Source organism: Phocoena sinus, chromosome 9 (assembly GCF_008692025.1).
Source record: "Phocoena sinus isolate mPhoSin1 chromosome 9, mPhoSin1.pri, whole genome shotgun sequence".
NCBI lineage: Eukaryota > Metazoa > Chordata > Mammalia > Artiodactyla > Phocoenidae > Phocoena > Phocoena sinus.
The window spans coordinates 54,650,691-54,669,596 of NC_045771.1; the positions used below are offsets into that span (position 1 = coordinate 54,650,691).

Below are 18,906 nucleotides of genomic sequence, written 5' to 3' on the forward strand. Positions count from 1 at the left end.
CTAATTACATAGTGTTTTGGTCAGAAAAGATGCTTGATATGATTTCTATTTCCTTAAATTTACTGAGGCTTGATTTGTGACCCAGGTTGTGATCTATCGTGGTGAATGTTCCTTGTGCACTTGAGAAGAAAGTGTAATGGAATGTCCTATAAATATCAATTAAATCTATCTGGTCTATTGTGTCATTTAAAGCTTCTGTTTCCTTATTTATTTTCATTTTGGATGGTCTGTCCATTGGTGTAAGTGAGGTATTAAAATCCCCCACTGTTTTTGTGTTACTGTCGATTTCCTCTTTTATAGCTGTTAGCAGTTGCCTTATGTATTGAGATGCTCCTATGTTGTGTGCATATATATTTATAATTGTTATATCTTCTTTTTGGATTGAGCCCTTCCCCATAATGTAGTGTCCTTACTTGTCTCTTGTAACATTCTTTATTTTAAAGTGTATTTTATCTGATATGAGTATTGCCACTCCAGCTGTCTTTTGATTTCTGTTTGCATGGAATATCTTTTTCCATCCCCTTACTTTCAGTCTGTACGTGTCCCTAGGTCTGAAGTGGGTCTCTTTTAGACAGCATATATATGGGTCTTGTTTTTGTATCCATTCAGCAAGCCTGTGTATTTTGGTTGGAGCATTTATCTGTTCACGTTTAAGGTTATTATCGATATGTATGTTCCTATTACCATTTTCTTAATCATTTTGGGTTTGTTTTTGTAGGTCCTTTTCTTCTCTTGTGTTTCACATTTAGAGAAGTTCCTTTAGCATTTGTTGTAGAGCTGGTTTGGTGGTGCTGAATTCTCTTAGCTTTTGCTTGTCTGTAAAGCTTTTGATTTCTCCATTCAATCTGAATGAGATCCTTGCTCGGTAGAGTAATCTTGGTTGTAGGTTTTCCCTTTCATCACTTTAAGTATGTCATGCCACTCCCTTGTGGCTTGTAGAGTTTCTGCTGAGAAATCAGCTGTTAACCTTATGGGAGTTCCCTTGTATGTTATTTGTCATTTTTCCCTTACTGCTTTTAATATTTTTACTTTGTCCTTAATTTTTGCCAATTTGATTACTATGTGTCTCAGCGTGTTTCTCTTTGGGTTTATCCTGTATGGGACTCTCTGCGCTTCCTGGACTTGGGTGGCTATTTCCTTTCCCATGTTAGGGAAGTTTGGGACTATAATCTCTTTACATATTTTCTCAGGTCATTTCTCTCTCTCTTCTCCTTCTGGGACCCCTATAATGCAAATGTAGTTGCATTTATTGTTGTCCCAGTGGTCTCTTAGGCTGTCTTCATTTCTTTTCATTCTTTTCTCTTTATTCTGTTCTGTAGCAGTGAATTCCACCATTCTGTCTTCCAGGTCACTTATCCGTTCTTCTGCCTCAGTTATTCTGCTATTGATTCCTTCTCATGTAGTCTTCATTTCATTTATTGTATTGTTCATCTCTGTTTGTTCTTTAATTTTTCTAGGTCTTTGTTATACATTTCTTGCATCTTTTCGATCTTTGCCGGCATTCTTTTTCCAAGGTCCTGGATCATCTTCACTATCATTATTCTGAATTCTTTTTCTGGAAGGTTGCCTATCTCCACTTCATTTAGTTGTTTTTCTGGGGTTTTATTTTGTTCCTTCATCTGGTACATAGCCTTCTGCCTTTTCATCTTGTCTGTCTTTCAATGAATGTGGTTTTTGTTTCACAGGCTGCAGGATTGTAGTTCTTGCTTCTGCTGTCTGCCCTCTGGTGGATGAGGCTATCTAAGAGGCTTGTGCAAGTTTTCCGATGGGAGGGACTGGTGGTGGGAAAAGCTGGCTTTTGCTCTGGTGGGCAGAGCTCAGTAAAACTTTAATCCGCTTGCCTGCTGATGGGTGGGGCTGGGTCCCCTCCCTGTTGGTTGTTTGCCCTGAGGCAACCCAACACTGGAGCCTACCCAGGCTCTTTTGTGGGGCTAATGGCGGACTCTGGGAGGGCTCACACCAAGGAGTACTTCCCAGAACTTCTGCTGCTAGTGTCCTTGTCCTCACAGTGAGACAGACCCGCCCCCATCTCTGCAGGATACCCCCCAGCAGTAGCAGTAGGTCTGGTTCAGTCTCTGTTGGGTCACTGCTCCTTCCCCTGGGTCCCGATGCACACACTACTTTGTGTGTGCCCTCCAAGAGTGGAGTCTCTGTTTCCCCCAGTCCTGTCAAAGTTCTGCAGTCAAATCCTGCTAGCCTTCAAAGTCTTATTCTCTAGGAATTCTTCCTCCTGTTGCCCAACCCCCAGTTTCAGAAGGCTGACATGGGGCTCAAAACCTTCACTCCAGTGGGTGGACTTCTGTGGAATGTGTTCTCCACTTTGTGGGTCACCCACCCAGCAGTTGTGAGATTTGATTTTATTGTGATTGCGCCCCTCCTACCATCTCATTGTGGCTTCTCCTTTGTCTTTGGATGTGGGGTATCTTTTTTGGTGAGTTCCAGTGTCTTCCTGTCGATGACTGTTCAGCAGTTAGTTGTTTTCCATTGTTCTTGCAAGAGGGAGTGAGAGCATGTCCTTCCTCTCCACCATCTTGAACCAATCTCAGCCTTTTCTATTTCTTGAGATAGATGCCAGGATCATTGGTTTTCAACCTTCCTTCTGTTCTAATATATCCATCTAAGGCTGTAAAATCTCCTGTAAGCTGAGTTTCCATATGTTCTATTTGTATTATCATTATGTTCAAACTATTTTCAGTGTGATTTTCTTTTCAATCTATGTGAATTTTAGAAGTATATTATTTAATTTCTGAACAGAGAAGCATGTTCTATTTTTTTCTCTTTTTGTAATTGTTATGAATTAAAGAGTCTAAAGGCAGCCCATGATAGGCATCAGAGAGTACTACTTCAAAAGTGGGAACAAAAACAGTGTGATTCATACCCATAGATTGTAAGACCTGGAAGCACCTGAGTGAGAGGGGCCAAGCTGATGGCCTTTATGCACTGACCCTCACACAACCACCGTCACAAAACAGCCAGCAGAAACAGCGTCTCTTTCTTTTTTTTTTTTTTTTTTGCGGTACGTGGGCCTCTCATTGTTGTGGCCTCTCCCGTTGCAGAGCACAGGCTCTGGACGCGCAGGCTCAGCGGCCATTGCTCACGGGACCAGCCGCTCCGCGGCATGTGGGATCTTCCCGGACCGGGGCACGAACTCGTGTCCCCTGCAGCGGCAGGTGGACTCTCAACCACTGGGCCACCAGGGTAGCCCGGGTCTCTTTGTTTTTTTGAAGAGGGATCCATGTTGAATAATTATCACATTATTATTGAATGATAGATAGATAGATACCACGTTAAATAGGAAGGGTATACAATACAGTTTGACCCCAGCAGGCTTGCAAGGCCTGGGAGGGCTAGAGGGAGATTAGGCTCTGTTTACCAACACCACCACCAGCACCAGCCTATTCAGCCCATATCCACCCCCAACCCAGGAAAACAGTGAAAGTAGCCCTGACAGCAACTTCAGTCTCTCACTCCATATGAGCTGCCCAGGCCTAAGCAGCAGGCACTTCAGCAAATAATATCATATGCAAAGAAGGGATGTAATTAAAAACAACAAATGTTTCAGGCATGCCAGCACTGTAAAAGATACACAGTAAGTGAATAAATCTTGAAGAAAAAGTTAATAGAGCAACAGAGGAGACCTTTAAGAATAATTAATATCAGGAAAGCAGAGGAGAATATTGCATCTACAGAAAAGAAATAGGCAGTTATGAAAAATAATTAAACAATATTAGTGTTTAAATAGTTGAAATTAAACTACACTGACAAAGTCTCTTTAAAGTTCAATTTTTTTTTTTTTTTTTTTTTTTTTGCGGTATGTGGGCCTCTCACTGCCATGGCCCCTCCTGTCGCAGAGCACAGGCTCTGGACGCGCAGGCTCAGCGACCATGGCTCACGGGCCCAGCCAGTCTGCGGCATGTGGGATCTTCCCGGACCGGGGCACGAACGCGTGTCCCCTGCATCAGCAGGCGGACTCTCAACCACTGTGCCACCAGGGAAGCCCCAAAGTTCAATTTTTTAAGCAAAGAAATTAACTACTTGATTTAAGGAAATGAAGAAAAAATATTCTTTGAGAAGATTTTTTAATAGAAATAGACTCACAAATTGAATTGAACAATAAAGCCTTGTTAAATGAATAACTTTCTTTTTACTTAAGGTGCTGCATTTTTGGATGTTACCCCTCAGAGGATTACTTTCTTGAAAAGGAAGGCATTTTTCTCCTTTTGGATTTAATGGCAGTAAGTATGATTATAACAATTGTGAAACAAAAAATAAATGTCTTTATTAACTTTCCAAACTGAGTATCACAGAACACTACTCTGTGATTAAATGTGCCCTCAAATAGTGTTCAAATATTTGTTTTAAACAAAAATCCCTCCTGGAGTTTCATAGTATGCATTGGCATAGTAGAGTCTGAAAATTCCTCCAGTGAAGAAACCAGTTTACTTAGGTCAGTGTTCCCAAACACATGACAGCCGAGAATTTGTTCTGTCTTGTTTTGTTTTTCCCCATGAAACTTTAAAGTAACAGCTAGATTATTTAAAAATCAATAATCATTTATTAATAACTTCTAGCTTCTTAGTATTAAAAGGGTCACCTTAGACAAAGGAGTAAAGACCAGCATTTTTAAAAAACTGTGTATAGTTTGTAGGTAATGTGAAGAATCTAGTGTGTCATACACTGTTTTACAGAATGAGCAGAAGTGAGCATATTAAGCCTTCCAGGAAGGCAGCTGAGAAGAATGGCAAAGATCCTTACAGTAATCCCCTACTACCCTCAATTCTAAGTGGGTCCATAGTTAAGATGATATGAAAGAGAAAGTATACTTTTGTTTCAGTAAAACTTTGGGAGATATTCTCATGCAGAGTTCTAGCTACGTCACTGCCTATGATTGCCACCATTCTTGATTTTATTAACAGAATAACAAACCTACTTTGACTTAGCAAAGATACTAAAGTTATCTGTGTCCTTTTAACTCTGAAAGAAAATTAGTTTACACTAGAGATGAGAGTGAACTCATTAGATATAAAACACTACAAACAAAAAACAAGTAAATAATAATGATAATAATAATAACCCACCTTGAATGAGTCATAACCAGAAACCCTTTGAAAGTTCAGAAAATTGAACATAATACAGAAGGACGTATGTAGTCCTAAATGACATACAGCTCACCGTGTTTCTCTGACTAGCGTACAAGTATGCCCAGAGGCACATGGTCAGTGTCAGGGATTCTCAAAGCTACAACATTAATTTGGCATATCGTTCTGGAATCTAGCTTATACTTAAGATTTGGAAGCAAGGAATGATATTATGCATGTACATATTAAACAATTATATTTTATTTTAATATTATATAGAAGACATAAAAGACATTTCTTACTTGTGTCCACTCTCCTTCACCATCAGGGTTTCTTGGATGGAAAGGCATGAAGGCTGGTAGGAGAGGCCATATAACACAGTGGTTGTGAGCACAGGTTGGAATCAGTCTGACTGAAGCCTCTAATAGTTGTTAGCTGTGTAACTTTGAAAAATTATTTAACATCTCTGCTACCAATTTCTTCATCTATAAAACAGAGATAACATTTATCTACCTTATGCATTGGTGGAAGGATTATGTGAGTGATTGTGTGTGTGTGTGTACACATATACATGCATTAGTTAGAATAGTTCCTGACAGGTATTTTTGTTGTGTTTTCTATAGTTATGAAGGTAATTATTAGATTGCACTTAACATGGATTAAACCAGCCAAGTTAACTACAGATTACAAATCTTCTTTACTGAAGTTCCTGTATAAACTTCAACCCTTGACATTTGCCTCTTTCTCCTGAATGTGAAGTATCGGAGTAAAAAACTCATTTGATTGAGGATTCTGCTTAATACAATCTGCTAAAATATTTATTCAGTGTGAAATGGTAATTGCTAGTAAAGGTTAAATATCATTGAGCGTTTACTATGTGACAGGCAGTCTCATATAACTCATCATAATAACTCTCTAAAGCAGGTAATATTATTACCCTTAATTTAATGAAAGAGGAAACTGATAATGTTTGCAATTCAGACAACAGGTTACATGTTTCCTTTGCTATATTCTATTAGCAGTATACTGTAGGAGTTAATCAACCAAAAATATTTCACACAGAAACCATTACTGTGTGGAGGCCATTGCTCTGGTTGGACTTCTCTATACCTAAATTTTGGTTTGCTGAAAACTGTTTGCAGGGAAACAGAGGAAATATGCTTAATACAATAATTTTTCTTAAGTGTTTAAATACTCTTTTATGGATGCTGAGTTTCAAAATACAAAATTATACCTCATTTTGATTTATTTTCACATGTGACTGCCACTTGGAGTTACCATCAGTTGGTATCTTAGTAACAATGAGGTTATAGCTAGGATGAGACAACTTTACAAACTTTAATTAAGCAGGTAAACTGGAAAGATCCTGTAATTACAGAGTCCTATGCATAGCACCATTTACCTTGCTCCACTTAAAATGAACATTTTCACTTATTTTGACAATCTCTCTTTTTCCTACTCAGCTAAATCAATTACATTTTTGTTCATGACATATGTTTATGACTACATCAGAATTATATTGAATCTTTTTCTTTCTATCTTTTAAGAATCCCTAATGTTTGAAAATGGACTCATTACAATGGTATTTATTTTAATAGGAGATGGTCACAAATCATACTTAGAGTCTTAATTTTATAAGGCAGTCATTTAGAAGAAACCTACTGATTAATACAAAAGTTTCTCCTTTTTTAAGACAATAATTCTAAATATTAATTGCAACATTTTTCTTTTTCTGTTTCCTTGCAAAAGTTGAACCAAAAAAAATTCTGTAATCTAATACTTGGAATAATGGTTGAATTTTGTGATAATCCCAAAACTGTGGCTCATGTCAATGCTTGGCGAGGGAAGAAGGATCAAACAGCTGCTAGTCTTTTAATTAAATTGTGGAGAAAGGAAGAAAAAGAACTAGGAGTAAAACGTGATAAACATGGGAAGATCGTTGGTAAGTGTATTTATAATTGTTTGTAGAAGCAATTAGATCCGTATTTTTAAAAAGCAATCTTAGGAAAGTATGGGGCCTTACACCATACTAAGTAAATTAGTAGCAGGTTCATATTTTTATAGAATATTTTCAGGAAATGGTATTTGATTATATTCTTTAAATTGAAAATAAAAAACTTAACAATACTTCTTAAAGAACTTTCTTTGAGTTACCTGCTTTTGTAAGTATATTCAGTAATATTTCATTTACCAATAAAATTTGGGACATAAGTTGAGTGCTTGAGAACAATTTTTATTGTATTTTGTACATTTCTGTTGATTCATATTTATACAGTTTACTTTTTATATGAAAGAAGAAACTTTTAAATAAAAATAAATCCAATGGTCATAAATTTTAATTACTAGACTCTAAATTAATGAAGTTAATAGTACCAGAATTTATATTTCATTTATCTATTTTATAATGCTACATTATATTTTCTAAACCTCTTACAATTCTTATTATAGTTTCATCTGTTAGTATTGTTTATTTTTAAGTGAAAATACTTTCCCCTTTAACTTCTGATGATTTCTATCTTTAAACCATTTTTATTGTTTCTAACTTTTGATCTATAACATCATAAAATAGTTTTTATATTTATAGCATAATATATAGAAACCAGAAGCAAATTACATCATTTTTAAACTGACAGTGTTCAATTTCTGGATCTCAAAATTAGAAAAGTTTTTTATGTGAAAGTTTCACTTTTAAAAAAGTAATTTTGTGAAATTTTTATATTTTACATAAATAGTTAAAAATGAAAGCTTTAAGTTTTGCAACAGAATGGGGAAGAAATTATTGATTATTTATGCTTTTAAAGGAGTAACCATGTATCGGGCAGTATTGTACTCTTACAATATTTTTATATATTTTATGATGTCTAGACTAAAATCTTAAAATTAAGTATTAATTTACTACAGTTTTTATCTGTCCTTTCTATATTTTCATGATATCCAATGATTAGATACAAAGAAACCTCTATTTACTAGTTTTCAAGAAGAGCAAAAAATCATACCACTGCCTGCTAACTGCCCAACCATTGCAGTTATGGATGTTGCTGAGAATATCAGAGCAAAAATTTATGCTGTGTTGGGCAAACTAGGTAAGAAGTTACTCGTCAAATGCGCAAGAGCCTCTCTTTTTTGCTGAGTGTTGTAAATTGATTTCACTTTGGAGTCCATTTTTCATATATGATGAACAAAAGTCCCTTTATACAGATAAATGCATATTCTATTGTTATCCCAATACGCAGGCTACACCGTTAAGCTCTGGGTTTGGGGCCAGGCATCAGTATTTTTTAAGCTCCCCAGGTAATTCCAGAGTGCAGCCAGGATTAAAGGCAGTTAGTTTTAGATGGTTAGGCTTAAACACTAGAATTCTGAATCACCTGAGGACTTGACCTTGCTTCTTATTAAAGAAAAAGTCCTCACTCTTCAGATTGTGAAAGTACAATATCATGGTCTGACCACAGCCTAGAAAGTATTCCTCTTCTAATGACTAGATAAGGATGACCTGGCAGCTGTTTGTTATAGGAGGAAGCCAGAAGCTCACAGAAGTAACTTTTTCATAAATCAGGATGAAATCAAAAGCAATCATTTGCATTTGTTTTTATGATAAATATATGCCTTTTGGAATCACTTGCTCTGTTAAAGTAAATCTCTCTTTATAAACTTCGTTTAGATTTTGAAAATTTACCTGGCTTATCTGCTGAAGATTTTGTTACCCTCTGTATCATACATAGATACCTTGATTTTAAAGTGAGTACCTTCTTAACCTTGTTATTAAAATCTAGTATGGCAAGACATCAGTTGGGAAAGATCTATTTTTATTTGTGAGCAATCATCCATGAACTGTGTAGTTTTTATTTCTCATTTTACATCTGATACTATTCAAAGAACATACAATTAACTGATTGGGTATTTTCCATGGGATAAGATTTCATCCAACTATTAGTTTATAAAAGAAGATGGAAGTTACTGACATAGAAGCCTAACAGAATCTTTAAAATATAATTTCTTCTCTTTAGAGGGTATTAAGAGCTAGAATTGAATGAATTATTACTTATTAAAATAAATGATTTATACTTATTAAAGTATTATTTTATCATTTCATTGTATGATGATCAAATATCAGTTAAGGAGTTGCTTACTTTGCTGGTTATATACTTTTTGGTAAATAAATGCCTTTGAAATTTTAGGAAAGTCTTTCCAAGTAAACATTCTCTTCTACTAGTATTAGTACTATGTATTTGAATGCTGTAAATGAATAAACCTCTATAAAAAAGGAAAACAAGGCTGAATTTGATCCGTATTCTGGATGTATGTTTTTTTTCTAAATTTAAACATACTCAAGCACAGTAATTTCCAGATAACCCAGAATATGAGATGGAGCTACAGCATGATGCAACCAACATGTTAAGAGTTTTAGATTCAAGTATTACCTTAGCTGGAAAGTGAGGGACAAGGCCCTATTTCTCAGGGTGGCTGGGTACTAGAGTCCCGGGAATCTCCATGTTCATTGTTCTACAAATTCAGCTTGACCTAGCCTTCAAACAGGGCTTTAAGAAGGAAAGCATCTGTACTTCAGGAGGATGAAACTAAAGCAACAACTTGTGCAGCTGTGAAAACAGTGTCTATAAAGGAGAGGGCAGTGATGATAGCAATAAACTACATTTAGGTAGTGGAACCTTACCCGTGAGTACCTATCATTGAAAGACACTAGGCAAATTACTTCTGAATACTCAAATGTAACTGTTGCCCCAAATCATTCTCAATGTACTTAACTTATTCCCAAGGAGTAAGTTAGGAGAAGCTGGTTCAGTTAAGTGTTAACTTTGGAATGATCACCCAAATAAATTTTAGGTTATGTAAAATTATATTATTTATTTTTGGTTAATTTAACTTTTTAAAACTCTTTTAAACTTTGCTATAACAGATTGGAGAAATATGGAATGAAATATATGAAGAAATAAAATTAGAAAAGTTAAGACCAGTCACTACAGACAAAAAAATTTTGGAATCTATTATAACAGCATCAGAAAATATTGGAAAGATGGTTGCTTCTCTGCAAAGCAAGATGATTGAAAGCCAAGCATGCCAAGATGTGCAAAATGAACAAAAAGTATATACAAAAGTAAGCCACAGATGCCACTGAGGCACAAGAAAATAATTTCAATGTATAAACTAGTTGAAGTTATCCATAAGTTATATTTGCCTTACTTGTGAATGCTTCAGCACTTAGAGTTACCTTGTAATTTTCTTTTATAGTTACTTTCAGTGTCTTTGTGTAGTTTTTAAAGAAAACATGGAGTTAATAGCTTGAAATTCAATTACTATACTCAGTGCTGCTTTATGGGATTATAATTTGATTTCTATAGGCTTACATTTTAAAAGGTAGACACCTGAGACATTTCCATTTTTTGAAAGGTCAAACAGAGTTCCAAAAATTGTGGTCTATTTAAATGTATACACTTAGCAAATTCTGACAAATGATGTTTCTCTGTGACTGTATGTATAACCTCATTGAGAAAGTTGGCCCTCGTCCCTCACTCTGTGATAGGCCCTTACTAGCATGCCAATCATAGGCACACCGACAAGCCTCTCCTCACCTCAGTGCCAAAACATATACTGTGAGCACTCTACAAATCTGGTCTCTGACTTTAGCTAATCAAAAAAGCCTGTCAGGAAAATATAAGCCATTTTCCCAAAGCTTTACACAGGTAAGAAACAACACATCAGAAGTTTTTGAGCAAATAGGTTAAGTGACTATTTAAGTGAACTTGTCCACAGATACAAAGATGATGTAGATTCTCCACTTCTGCTTGGTGATCTTTTATGATTAAACTTAAGTATTTAAAACACTTTAAGGTGATTTCCAAAGTGTTTTCTATTGCCTGATCTTTTTACATCTACTATTAAATGTCTACATCTTCAGTCTAGTGGAACTTAGCATCCACCTATAAATTCTTAGATAACTCCCTGCTTAAAAGTTTTGTTTGTGAAGAGTTTTTATTGCAAGGATGCTGCTGTTTAACCCATTCATTTGCTTTTAAGTGGAGTACCCCGTTAGAAGTTCTTGCTCCTCATTAGTTCTATTGAATTGGCAGGATTCTGCTGTGTGGGCTAGCTATTACTGATTTGTTGGTTATCGTTGATTTGTTATCATGGCTCTGACCCAGTTTATTTTTTAGCAGTTGGTTAATTAAATACTCTTAGGTTAATAATTTAAACTTAATAGTCTATTATATACCAACCAAGGGCATGTGTCCTCGGATTATATATATATTTAGTGGAGAGCCTGTTGGGAACCATAGTCTTTGTCCTTTGTCAGTAGTTACCTCCCTAGACTGCATCACGACAACCAACTCAGCACTCTCACAAAACTGCTGTCTTGCTGAAGGTGTAAATTAGAAGCACTTTTACCAATATAATCTTGCCTAAACTATTATCAGTGGCAGCAGAAAACTCTTTATTTTCTCCTGTGAATTTGCTCTTGGGTCATTTATGTAGCTTGTTCTGGGTTATAATCTGTCTTCACAAGTGATAATCATGTGAAACAATCAGTCTTGCTAAGAAGGATTATTGTTATTTTCATATTTTGTATTTTTATAGCAACAGTTTTGCATTACGTTTCATGGGAAGCAGTTCAAACCTTGGCCACATAGTAAGGGAAGGAGTTTTTTTCCATTTTAAGACTTTGGTTTTTTAAGTTGTTGAACTCTAACCCTTTTGCTAGTTGACCTTAAAATTTACGTTGGCAAAAACTAGGTCTTCCTTCAAAATACAAGTATTCAAGCCCTTTGGTATCCTTTCATAGAAAGTGGAACTCTTAATTATCTTTCTCATTTCAGGTACAAGCCACACACAAGCAAAGAGAATTGGCTAATAAATCATGGGAAAATTTCTTGGCTAGAACATCAAATGTTAAAACTTTAAAGGTAGGATTTTTAAAATATTACAATATCCACAACAAACAGTCAACTCTGACAGACTTTTTCAGGGATAACTATTCATTCACCTTTTTCTGTTGATCTTTCTGTGGAATACCAACACTATTGATCCTCATTTGCAGTTTAGGGCGTTAACTGAAACTCTGCATTTTTCACAGTTACAGAAGATACCACTCTGAGTTTCATTTGGCTTAGCAGTGGGAGGGAGCGAAGCAAGGATGGTGTTCCTGGTTTGCATAAAAGAGATGAGAGTTAGCCAGGAATAAGCAGGAGAAATGTGCTCCTACTTTCCATTCTGAGCCTTCTTATTTACTGATCCTTTCTGTAAGAAGCAGAGTGAAGGACACAAAAAACAACTGTCCATATTACTCTCTCCTTCAAGGATGCTTCCCCTCTGTGACCACCAAAAGGAACATTATATTAAAGCTTAAGTGGGAATTTGGGATAAACACCCCTTTGGGAAAATGTGATAACCTGCTTCAGCAATAAACTGGAAACTAATCTAAACAGTTTACAATGCTAATTGTTCACTTGAAATATGTAAGAGGCAGCATAGATTTCCAAAATCTCATTACTTTTTTCCCAACTTTTTCATTAATACGTGGGATACACTTTTATATAATGTTACAATTCTTCCTCTAGATATGAAACTGTTAAATGTTATATTAGCCCACGAAAATAGTGGAATCATTAAAATAGCAAAACCAAAATTAAGAACAAGCTTATTCAAGGTACCATGTCTCCCCTTTGTCACTAAAAGTTCTTCCCAACTTTAAAATCAGCCCCCTCCATGCGGATAATTTGTTACCTCGAATTTAGCCTGTTCTAGTGTCTCAACTATTGAGCTTGACTATAACTGCAGCAAATTATATAGTTTGCATTATTCTGAATGCTTGAAACATTTAAGTGTACTGAATTAGTATTTAATTTATGCAAAATAATTTGAAAACATGTATCATCTATTGTAAATTTAGTAGCTTATTCAATTATGTACAAAAAATTGAACCTGATTTCCTTAGGACCTGCTTTATCCCTTGGTCATATATTACCAGTACCTATGGAAATCTCAGTAACATTTTTCAGGTGTTTTCTGCAATGTACAAAGGATATAACTTGTTAATAACTATTTTCTTAGCCTAAATGAGTAAATGCTAGTGCTAACTAATAAAGCATAAAACAGACACAATTAAATATATTTTGTATACTTCATTGTAAGTACCATAGTTAATGCTTTAATAGCAATTAATTTATTTTCTTTCTAATTTAAAAATCTTCAGAAAGCAAAAAGACTTCAAGAGAAAGGTATAGAATCCTCTAGATACAGTGAGCATCCATCAAATGCAATATTTCACCGGACAGATATTAAAGGCCTTAACACAACAGTAAGATTCTTTTTTCTCCATAACTTTTCTTAGTAGATATTAAATTTAATCCCCAAAGAATGTTATTTCTATGGGGTTTTGTCTCATATATTTTTCTTTTTGCTGTTCAAATATCAAATAGTTAAGGCATATTTATCTCTACCCTTGCCTAGTTCTGGTTTAGACCAGACCCACCCCTCCAGGATTCCCAAGAAACTGCTATAAACACTAGTCAAAATATATCTGTACATCTCTGTGACAGAAAGTGTGCAGTGCCTCCTTTGCCTGGCAAATAGATCCATGCCATATTCCAGTGTTCCTGGTGTCCTGTTCTGGACATAATTTGGCCCTGATTGCAAAGGCTCCAAAGCCCTTATTTTTCCATTAGTCCATGCTGTCTCCTAGTTACTATGTTCATTTTGTGTCTCTTCCAAAGTTAGCTGAAGGATGAATGAGTTTTCCTCTTAGTGAAAAATTTTGTAAATGGACTCGTAAATATTTACTTTTGCTCTTTTTAGGTGCCCTCTGGTGGTGTAGTAACAGTGGAAAGCACTCCTGCCCGATTAGTGGGAGGACCTCTGGCTGATACAGATATTGCTCTTAAAAAACTTCCTATTCGAGGAGGAGCCTTACAGAGAGTAAAAGCAGTAAAAACTGTGAATGAGCCAGAGAAGAGCGTTCCCGCATAAAATACTCTGGAGACTTTTTGAAATAAATTCTGCTTATAACTTTTTAGTTAAATATCTGTATATATAAATGTAAAGAAAATATTTTAGAATAAATATTTTAGTAAAATACTATTAAAATAAAAGCACATATAATGTATTTTTATTGAAAATATCAACACATACTGTGAGAAGAGTTATCATCAATTTCTTTCTAAAGATTACAATTCTCTTAACTGAAAATTGTAAAACATATTGTATCAGTTGACTCTTTCAATTGATGTGAACTACTCCAACTGGTTTAAGCCAAAAACCAAACCAAAACAAAAACAAAAAAACCCAACTTTTACAGGCTCTGGGGCTATCAAATCTAGGACTAATTAAAACTACAGGCATTGTTGGATCTAGGAACTGAAACTCTATGAGTAGGCTCTTCTCCTTCCCTAGCAGCTCCTGAATTATATTCTCCCAGGTTGATATCCAGTAGAAAAGAGTGCATGCCTATCTCTCAACAGTCTGCAACAGTCTCTGCATCTTGGGACCCCTGATTGGCCATATGCCCACTCCTGAACCATTCATCATGACTTTGGCCAGATCTGAGAACTGCCTACACTCAGAGACAGAAGGAAGCCAATCCCATCCAAAGCATATGGATGGAGTAGGGAATCAGGATATTATTAATATATGTTATTATAAGTATATATAAATACTGGGCAGCAAAAACATTTGCAACAAATATGTTGGTCAACGTAAAATAAGTTCTCCTATAAAAAGCAAATGTTATTCATAAGCTAAACAATAAAACTAAAATAAACATGTTTTAACTCTTAATATATAAATAAATTCTAATGCTACTTCTCTTCCTTAATGGGGAAGGAAAAGGGGGAGTAGGGAGAAGCTCTTTTGGTGGTGGAGGTATCTTGCCAAATAGGAGGTAGATGCCTTAATGCTAGATGTAGAGCAAAGTGTCTGTGTCCCTGTATGGCATTATGCGGTTTCCACAGCCTGTCTCCATTTCCATCAACCCCCTTCTCCACTCAGGAAGCTGCAAAATTGAGTTCATGTCCAGGGCTGGGAGAGACAAGAATCTGTTTTCTCAGAAAGGAAAATATACCGGAATTTGAGTCTAGACTCTAGGCCCATAGTGTGCACACAGCAGTGTACTGGTTAAATGTATAACAACCAGCTCTGCAAGGGGAAAAAAACCCTTATTTGTAGTATTTGCCAATCCCACTATGACCAATTTCAAGCTACCAATATGGTGCTACTGAATGCAGAGTTGGGAAGACATGCATAGAATCCACTTTCATTATCAGATAAAAGACGGCTCCAACACCCCACTGGGCCCACCTTCTCTTACTTTCTCCTCCCTCTTCCCCTCACCCCTCCTCCCCCAATTCACATTCCTCCAGGAATTTTTCATTATTCTGTCTGTGAGGATAGTAGCATCTGCTATGAGAGGAGAAATTGCAATTGTTGTTATTGTTCTAATTAGAATGAGTTACCAGCGGCCTCTCACCCTGGCCCAGCTGCCCATTCTCCTTGTGGCTCACAGGAGTACATAATATGCATCAGCTTATCAGTGAGCTTTGTGCTTTCTTGAATCCCTTTCTCTATTACCACCACCCCCAAGAAGATAGGAGATGGCATAATTTGTTCCTCTTCTTCACAGGCAGCCCTAAGCACAAAGGTTCCACGTAAAGGGGAGTTACTGAGACACAAGAATGGATGTGGGTAGGAACATGCAACGATGAGATGCCCATACAAAAAGCACCAGATACACGTTCAGGTACATCTGAGATACACATAGAATTGAGATGAAGTGTCCATGGCTAAAAGCAATGAATGTTTACTCCAATTTGTAGACTATAAGTTCCTTCCTCAGATTCTAAGCTCCCTAAAGACAAGATAGAAACCACATCTCATTCATTATTGTAACCAACACCTCAGTAAATAAATTATTGAATAAGTGTGATGGTGGCCTCAGCTCCTGGCAACCTTACCCTCAACTTCTGCAAAGGCAGCAAAGTCCTGAGCTCAAAGGGAAGGTTCAGCCAACAAAATACTATACCAGGAATGCTAAACATGGACATGTTAAAGTAGTTCAAATGTATGTGCTTCGTAACAGTGATAGACTTTCTCTAAAATGAGACATAAATACTATTACATTAATATAACCAGTGGGTAGAAGTAGAATTGATATTTCTTGGCTGAACATTATTTTTTGGATGTAGTACAACTTGGTATCTCCAGATTGATTAGGACTGACTGCAGTCAAAATAGTCTGTGAGTTCTGTAGAACTTCTCCCTGCTGTTGTAGATCTTACCCATCAGGAAGAGGAAAGGTAAAATAGGGCAGGTTACTACCTAGCAGCCATTTAACAGAGGAAGAAATGTACACAGATGGAGGGTAGTAAGGTTGCTTAATCCAGACACTTGCACTTGGTAGACAGACAATACCCAAGTTCACATATTACAATTCCAGCCACCCAGCAGCGAGCCAGTGAAATCAGTCCCTCTGTCTGACAGGGTCACTAATTCTAACACGTCTCCATCTCTCCTCACATCCTGTGCTCCCATCATACCACTTCTAAGCCCTAGGGGATTTGTGCCTCTCCCATCCAGCCTGGCTGAAAGGTGGACAGTATATTTCCTTCCATGAGTCAACTGATACAAAATTTCAGCTCCCAGACTTCTGCTAATAAACTAAATGAAAAGAAAGTCAAGAAAATAAAAACGGAGTTGAGTGAGCACAGATGAAAGTGGCTTCAACACTCTTCGGTAATGAGATTTTTAACACATGAGGGAGGAGTTCATTCCATGATTAGACCCTGTTAGCCAGTGCTTGCTCATATTGGATGAAAACCAGTGAATAATTAGGTGAACAACTTTTGTTCATCTGGTCCTCAGTCTGCCTTCTGAAACACAGGGTACCTTTCATATCACAGGAAAAAACTATAATGTTCACCCTCAGTCTTTCTGGGTCAAATATCCAGTTTATTTAGTCATTCCAGACTATGAACCTGGCCAGCCCTTTCTGAAGTGCTACAGTTTGTGATTATTCCTCTATACTGAGACCAACAGAACCGAGCAACAATTTACAGGTATAACAGGACACATGGAGGGTATAATGAAACTAGTCCCTCTCATTTTTACACACCTTCTGCCAACATAGCCTAGGCTTACATTAGTTTCATTGGCAACCATGTTTCATAATCGCTTGTATTTATTTTAATTTATGTAGATATTTCCTTTTCAAGGAGGTGGAACATAACTCCCCATTCCCTAAAGTGTGGGTAATGCTTAGCGCCTCGCTTCCAAAGAATACAACATAGAAAGAGAAGGGAAAGTAACTTTACAGCCAAGAAACCTGGCAGATACTATCTCAGCCAGGGTTAAACGCCATCTGTGTTATGTCATGTTGACAGCATGTACCCTTGATAGGAAGTGCTGAGAACAGTGCTTTACTCCTGTAGTTTTCCCCCAAAAACCTATGACCCCAGTCTAACCATGAGAAAAACATTAGGCAAACCCAAATTGAGGGACATTCTGCAATACAACTGACCAGCATCGGGAAGTATCAAGGTCATCAAAAGCATCTTCTTAGAGCCTAACTCATTGTAAGTGGTGTCCTGGATAGGATCCTGGAACAGAAAAAGGACATTAGGGGAAAAACTAGTGAAATTCAAACAAAATATGAAGCTTAATTTAAAATGTATCAGTATTTGTTCATTAGTTATGACAAACATGACTAACGTAAGATGTTAAGAAAAAATGGGTGAGGCATATACAAGAAGTCTTTGCACTAGCCTTGCAACTTTTCTGCAAACTTAAAACTATTCTAAAGTAAAAAGTTTATTTAAAGAAAAAAAAATTCTATAGGAAGAGCAGAGGAACTTTAAGCATAGATGCTCAATTTTTATCCATTGTATCACCTCATGAAGAAATATTTTGGGAGCAATATTAGATGTTTTGCTGTCTTTTTTCAGCTTTCAGTGCTCTGGAAAATAACTGATTATGAGTTAAGCTATATGAGTTCAGCATAAACCCAAAACTGAGAAACTGACTGAGTCTTTACCATAATAGCACTGCAAGAATTGGTGGGTTTTGGGGTTTTATTTTTTTTGGATGATCTGTCTGATCTAGTCTGATGATTTTGAATAGGGCAAAAGAGAAATACATATTGTTCCCCACTCAACACTATGTTGGCTACAATTCCTCTTTCTTGGAAAAAAACCCATATTTTGACATCATAAAAGTGCTTTTGAATTATATTATTTCCTGCTGCATCTTTGTCCCACAGCAATGACAACTCTGGGAGTCAAGGATTTTGTCTGGATTGCTCAGCAGTGTACCTCCAAGCTCAATGAATAAATGATGAAAAAAGAATAAAATTTTCTATATACAAATGACATGATTTGTGCCCAAAACTGGGGGAATTTAACAGAACATTATATCTAAGTACCATCAAAAAGGTTTAAGATGGAGACTTCCCTGGTGGTGCAGTGGTTAAGAATCCACCTGCCTATGCAGGGGATGTGGGTTCGAGCCCGGTCTGCGAAGATCCCACATGCCACGGAGCAACTGAGCCCGTGCGCCCCAACTACTGAGCCTGCACTCTACAGCCCTTGTGCCACCACTACTGAAGCCCGCGCGCCTAGAGCCTGTGCTCCGCAACAAGAGAAGCCACCGCAATGAGAAGCCCTCGCACTGCAACGAAGAGTAGCCCCCGATTGCTGCAACTAGAGAAAGCACACATGCGGCAACGAAGACCCAACACAGCCAAAAATAAATAAATAAATAAAATTAACTGCCTTTCTGCTTGTTATTCCTTTTTTTTTTAAATGAGGACTATAAAAATGAGAACATAAAA

General features: G+C 36.7%; 1 protein-coding gene across 4 annotated transcripts in view; it reads left to right on the top strand.

Annotated features, from left to right (window-relative positions):
* Positions 1–18,599, top strand: part of CFAP69 (cilia and flagella associated protein 69) — a 69,590-nt gene extending 50,991 nt beyond the window's left edge. The window contains exons 16-23 of one of the 4 annotated variants that reach the window (XM_032644038.1): positions 4,154–4,235; positions 6,828–7,020; positions 8,024–8,161; positions 8,740–8,816; positions 9,994–10,191; positions 11,909–11,995; positions 13,285–13,389; positions 13,887–14,876. In XM_032644038.1, the coding sequence (XP_032499929.1) occupies positions 4,154–4,235; positions 6,828–7,020; positions 8,024–8,161; positions 8,740–8,816; positions 9,994–10,191; positions 11,909–11,995; positions 13,285–13,389; positions 13,887–14,057 (1,051 nt within the window). In that variant the 3' untranslated portion in view covers positions 14,058–14,876. Of the gene's footprint in view, positions 1–4,153; positions 4,236–6,827; positions 7,021–8,023; positions 8,162–8,739; positions 8,817–9,993; positions 10,192–11,908; positions 11,996–13,284; positions 13,390–13,886; positions 14,877–18,336 lie in introns of those variants that run through there. The other 3 variants (XM_032644040.1, XM_032644041.1, XM_032644039.1) reach the window with 3 other exon arrangements.
* The last annotated feature ends 307 nt before the right edge of the window (positions 18,600–18,906 follow it).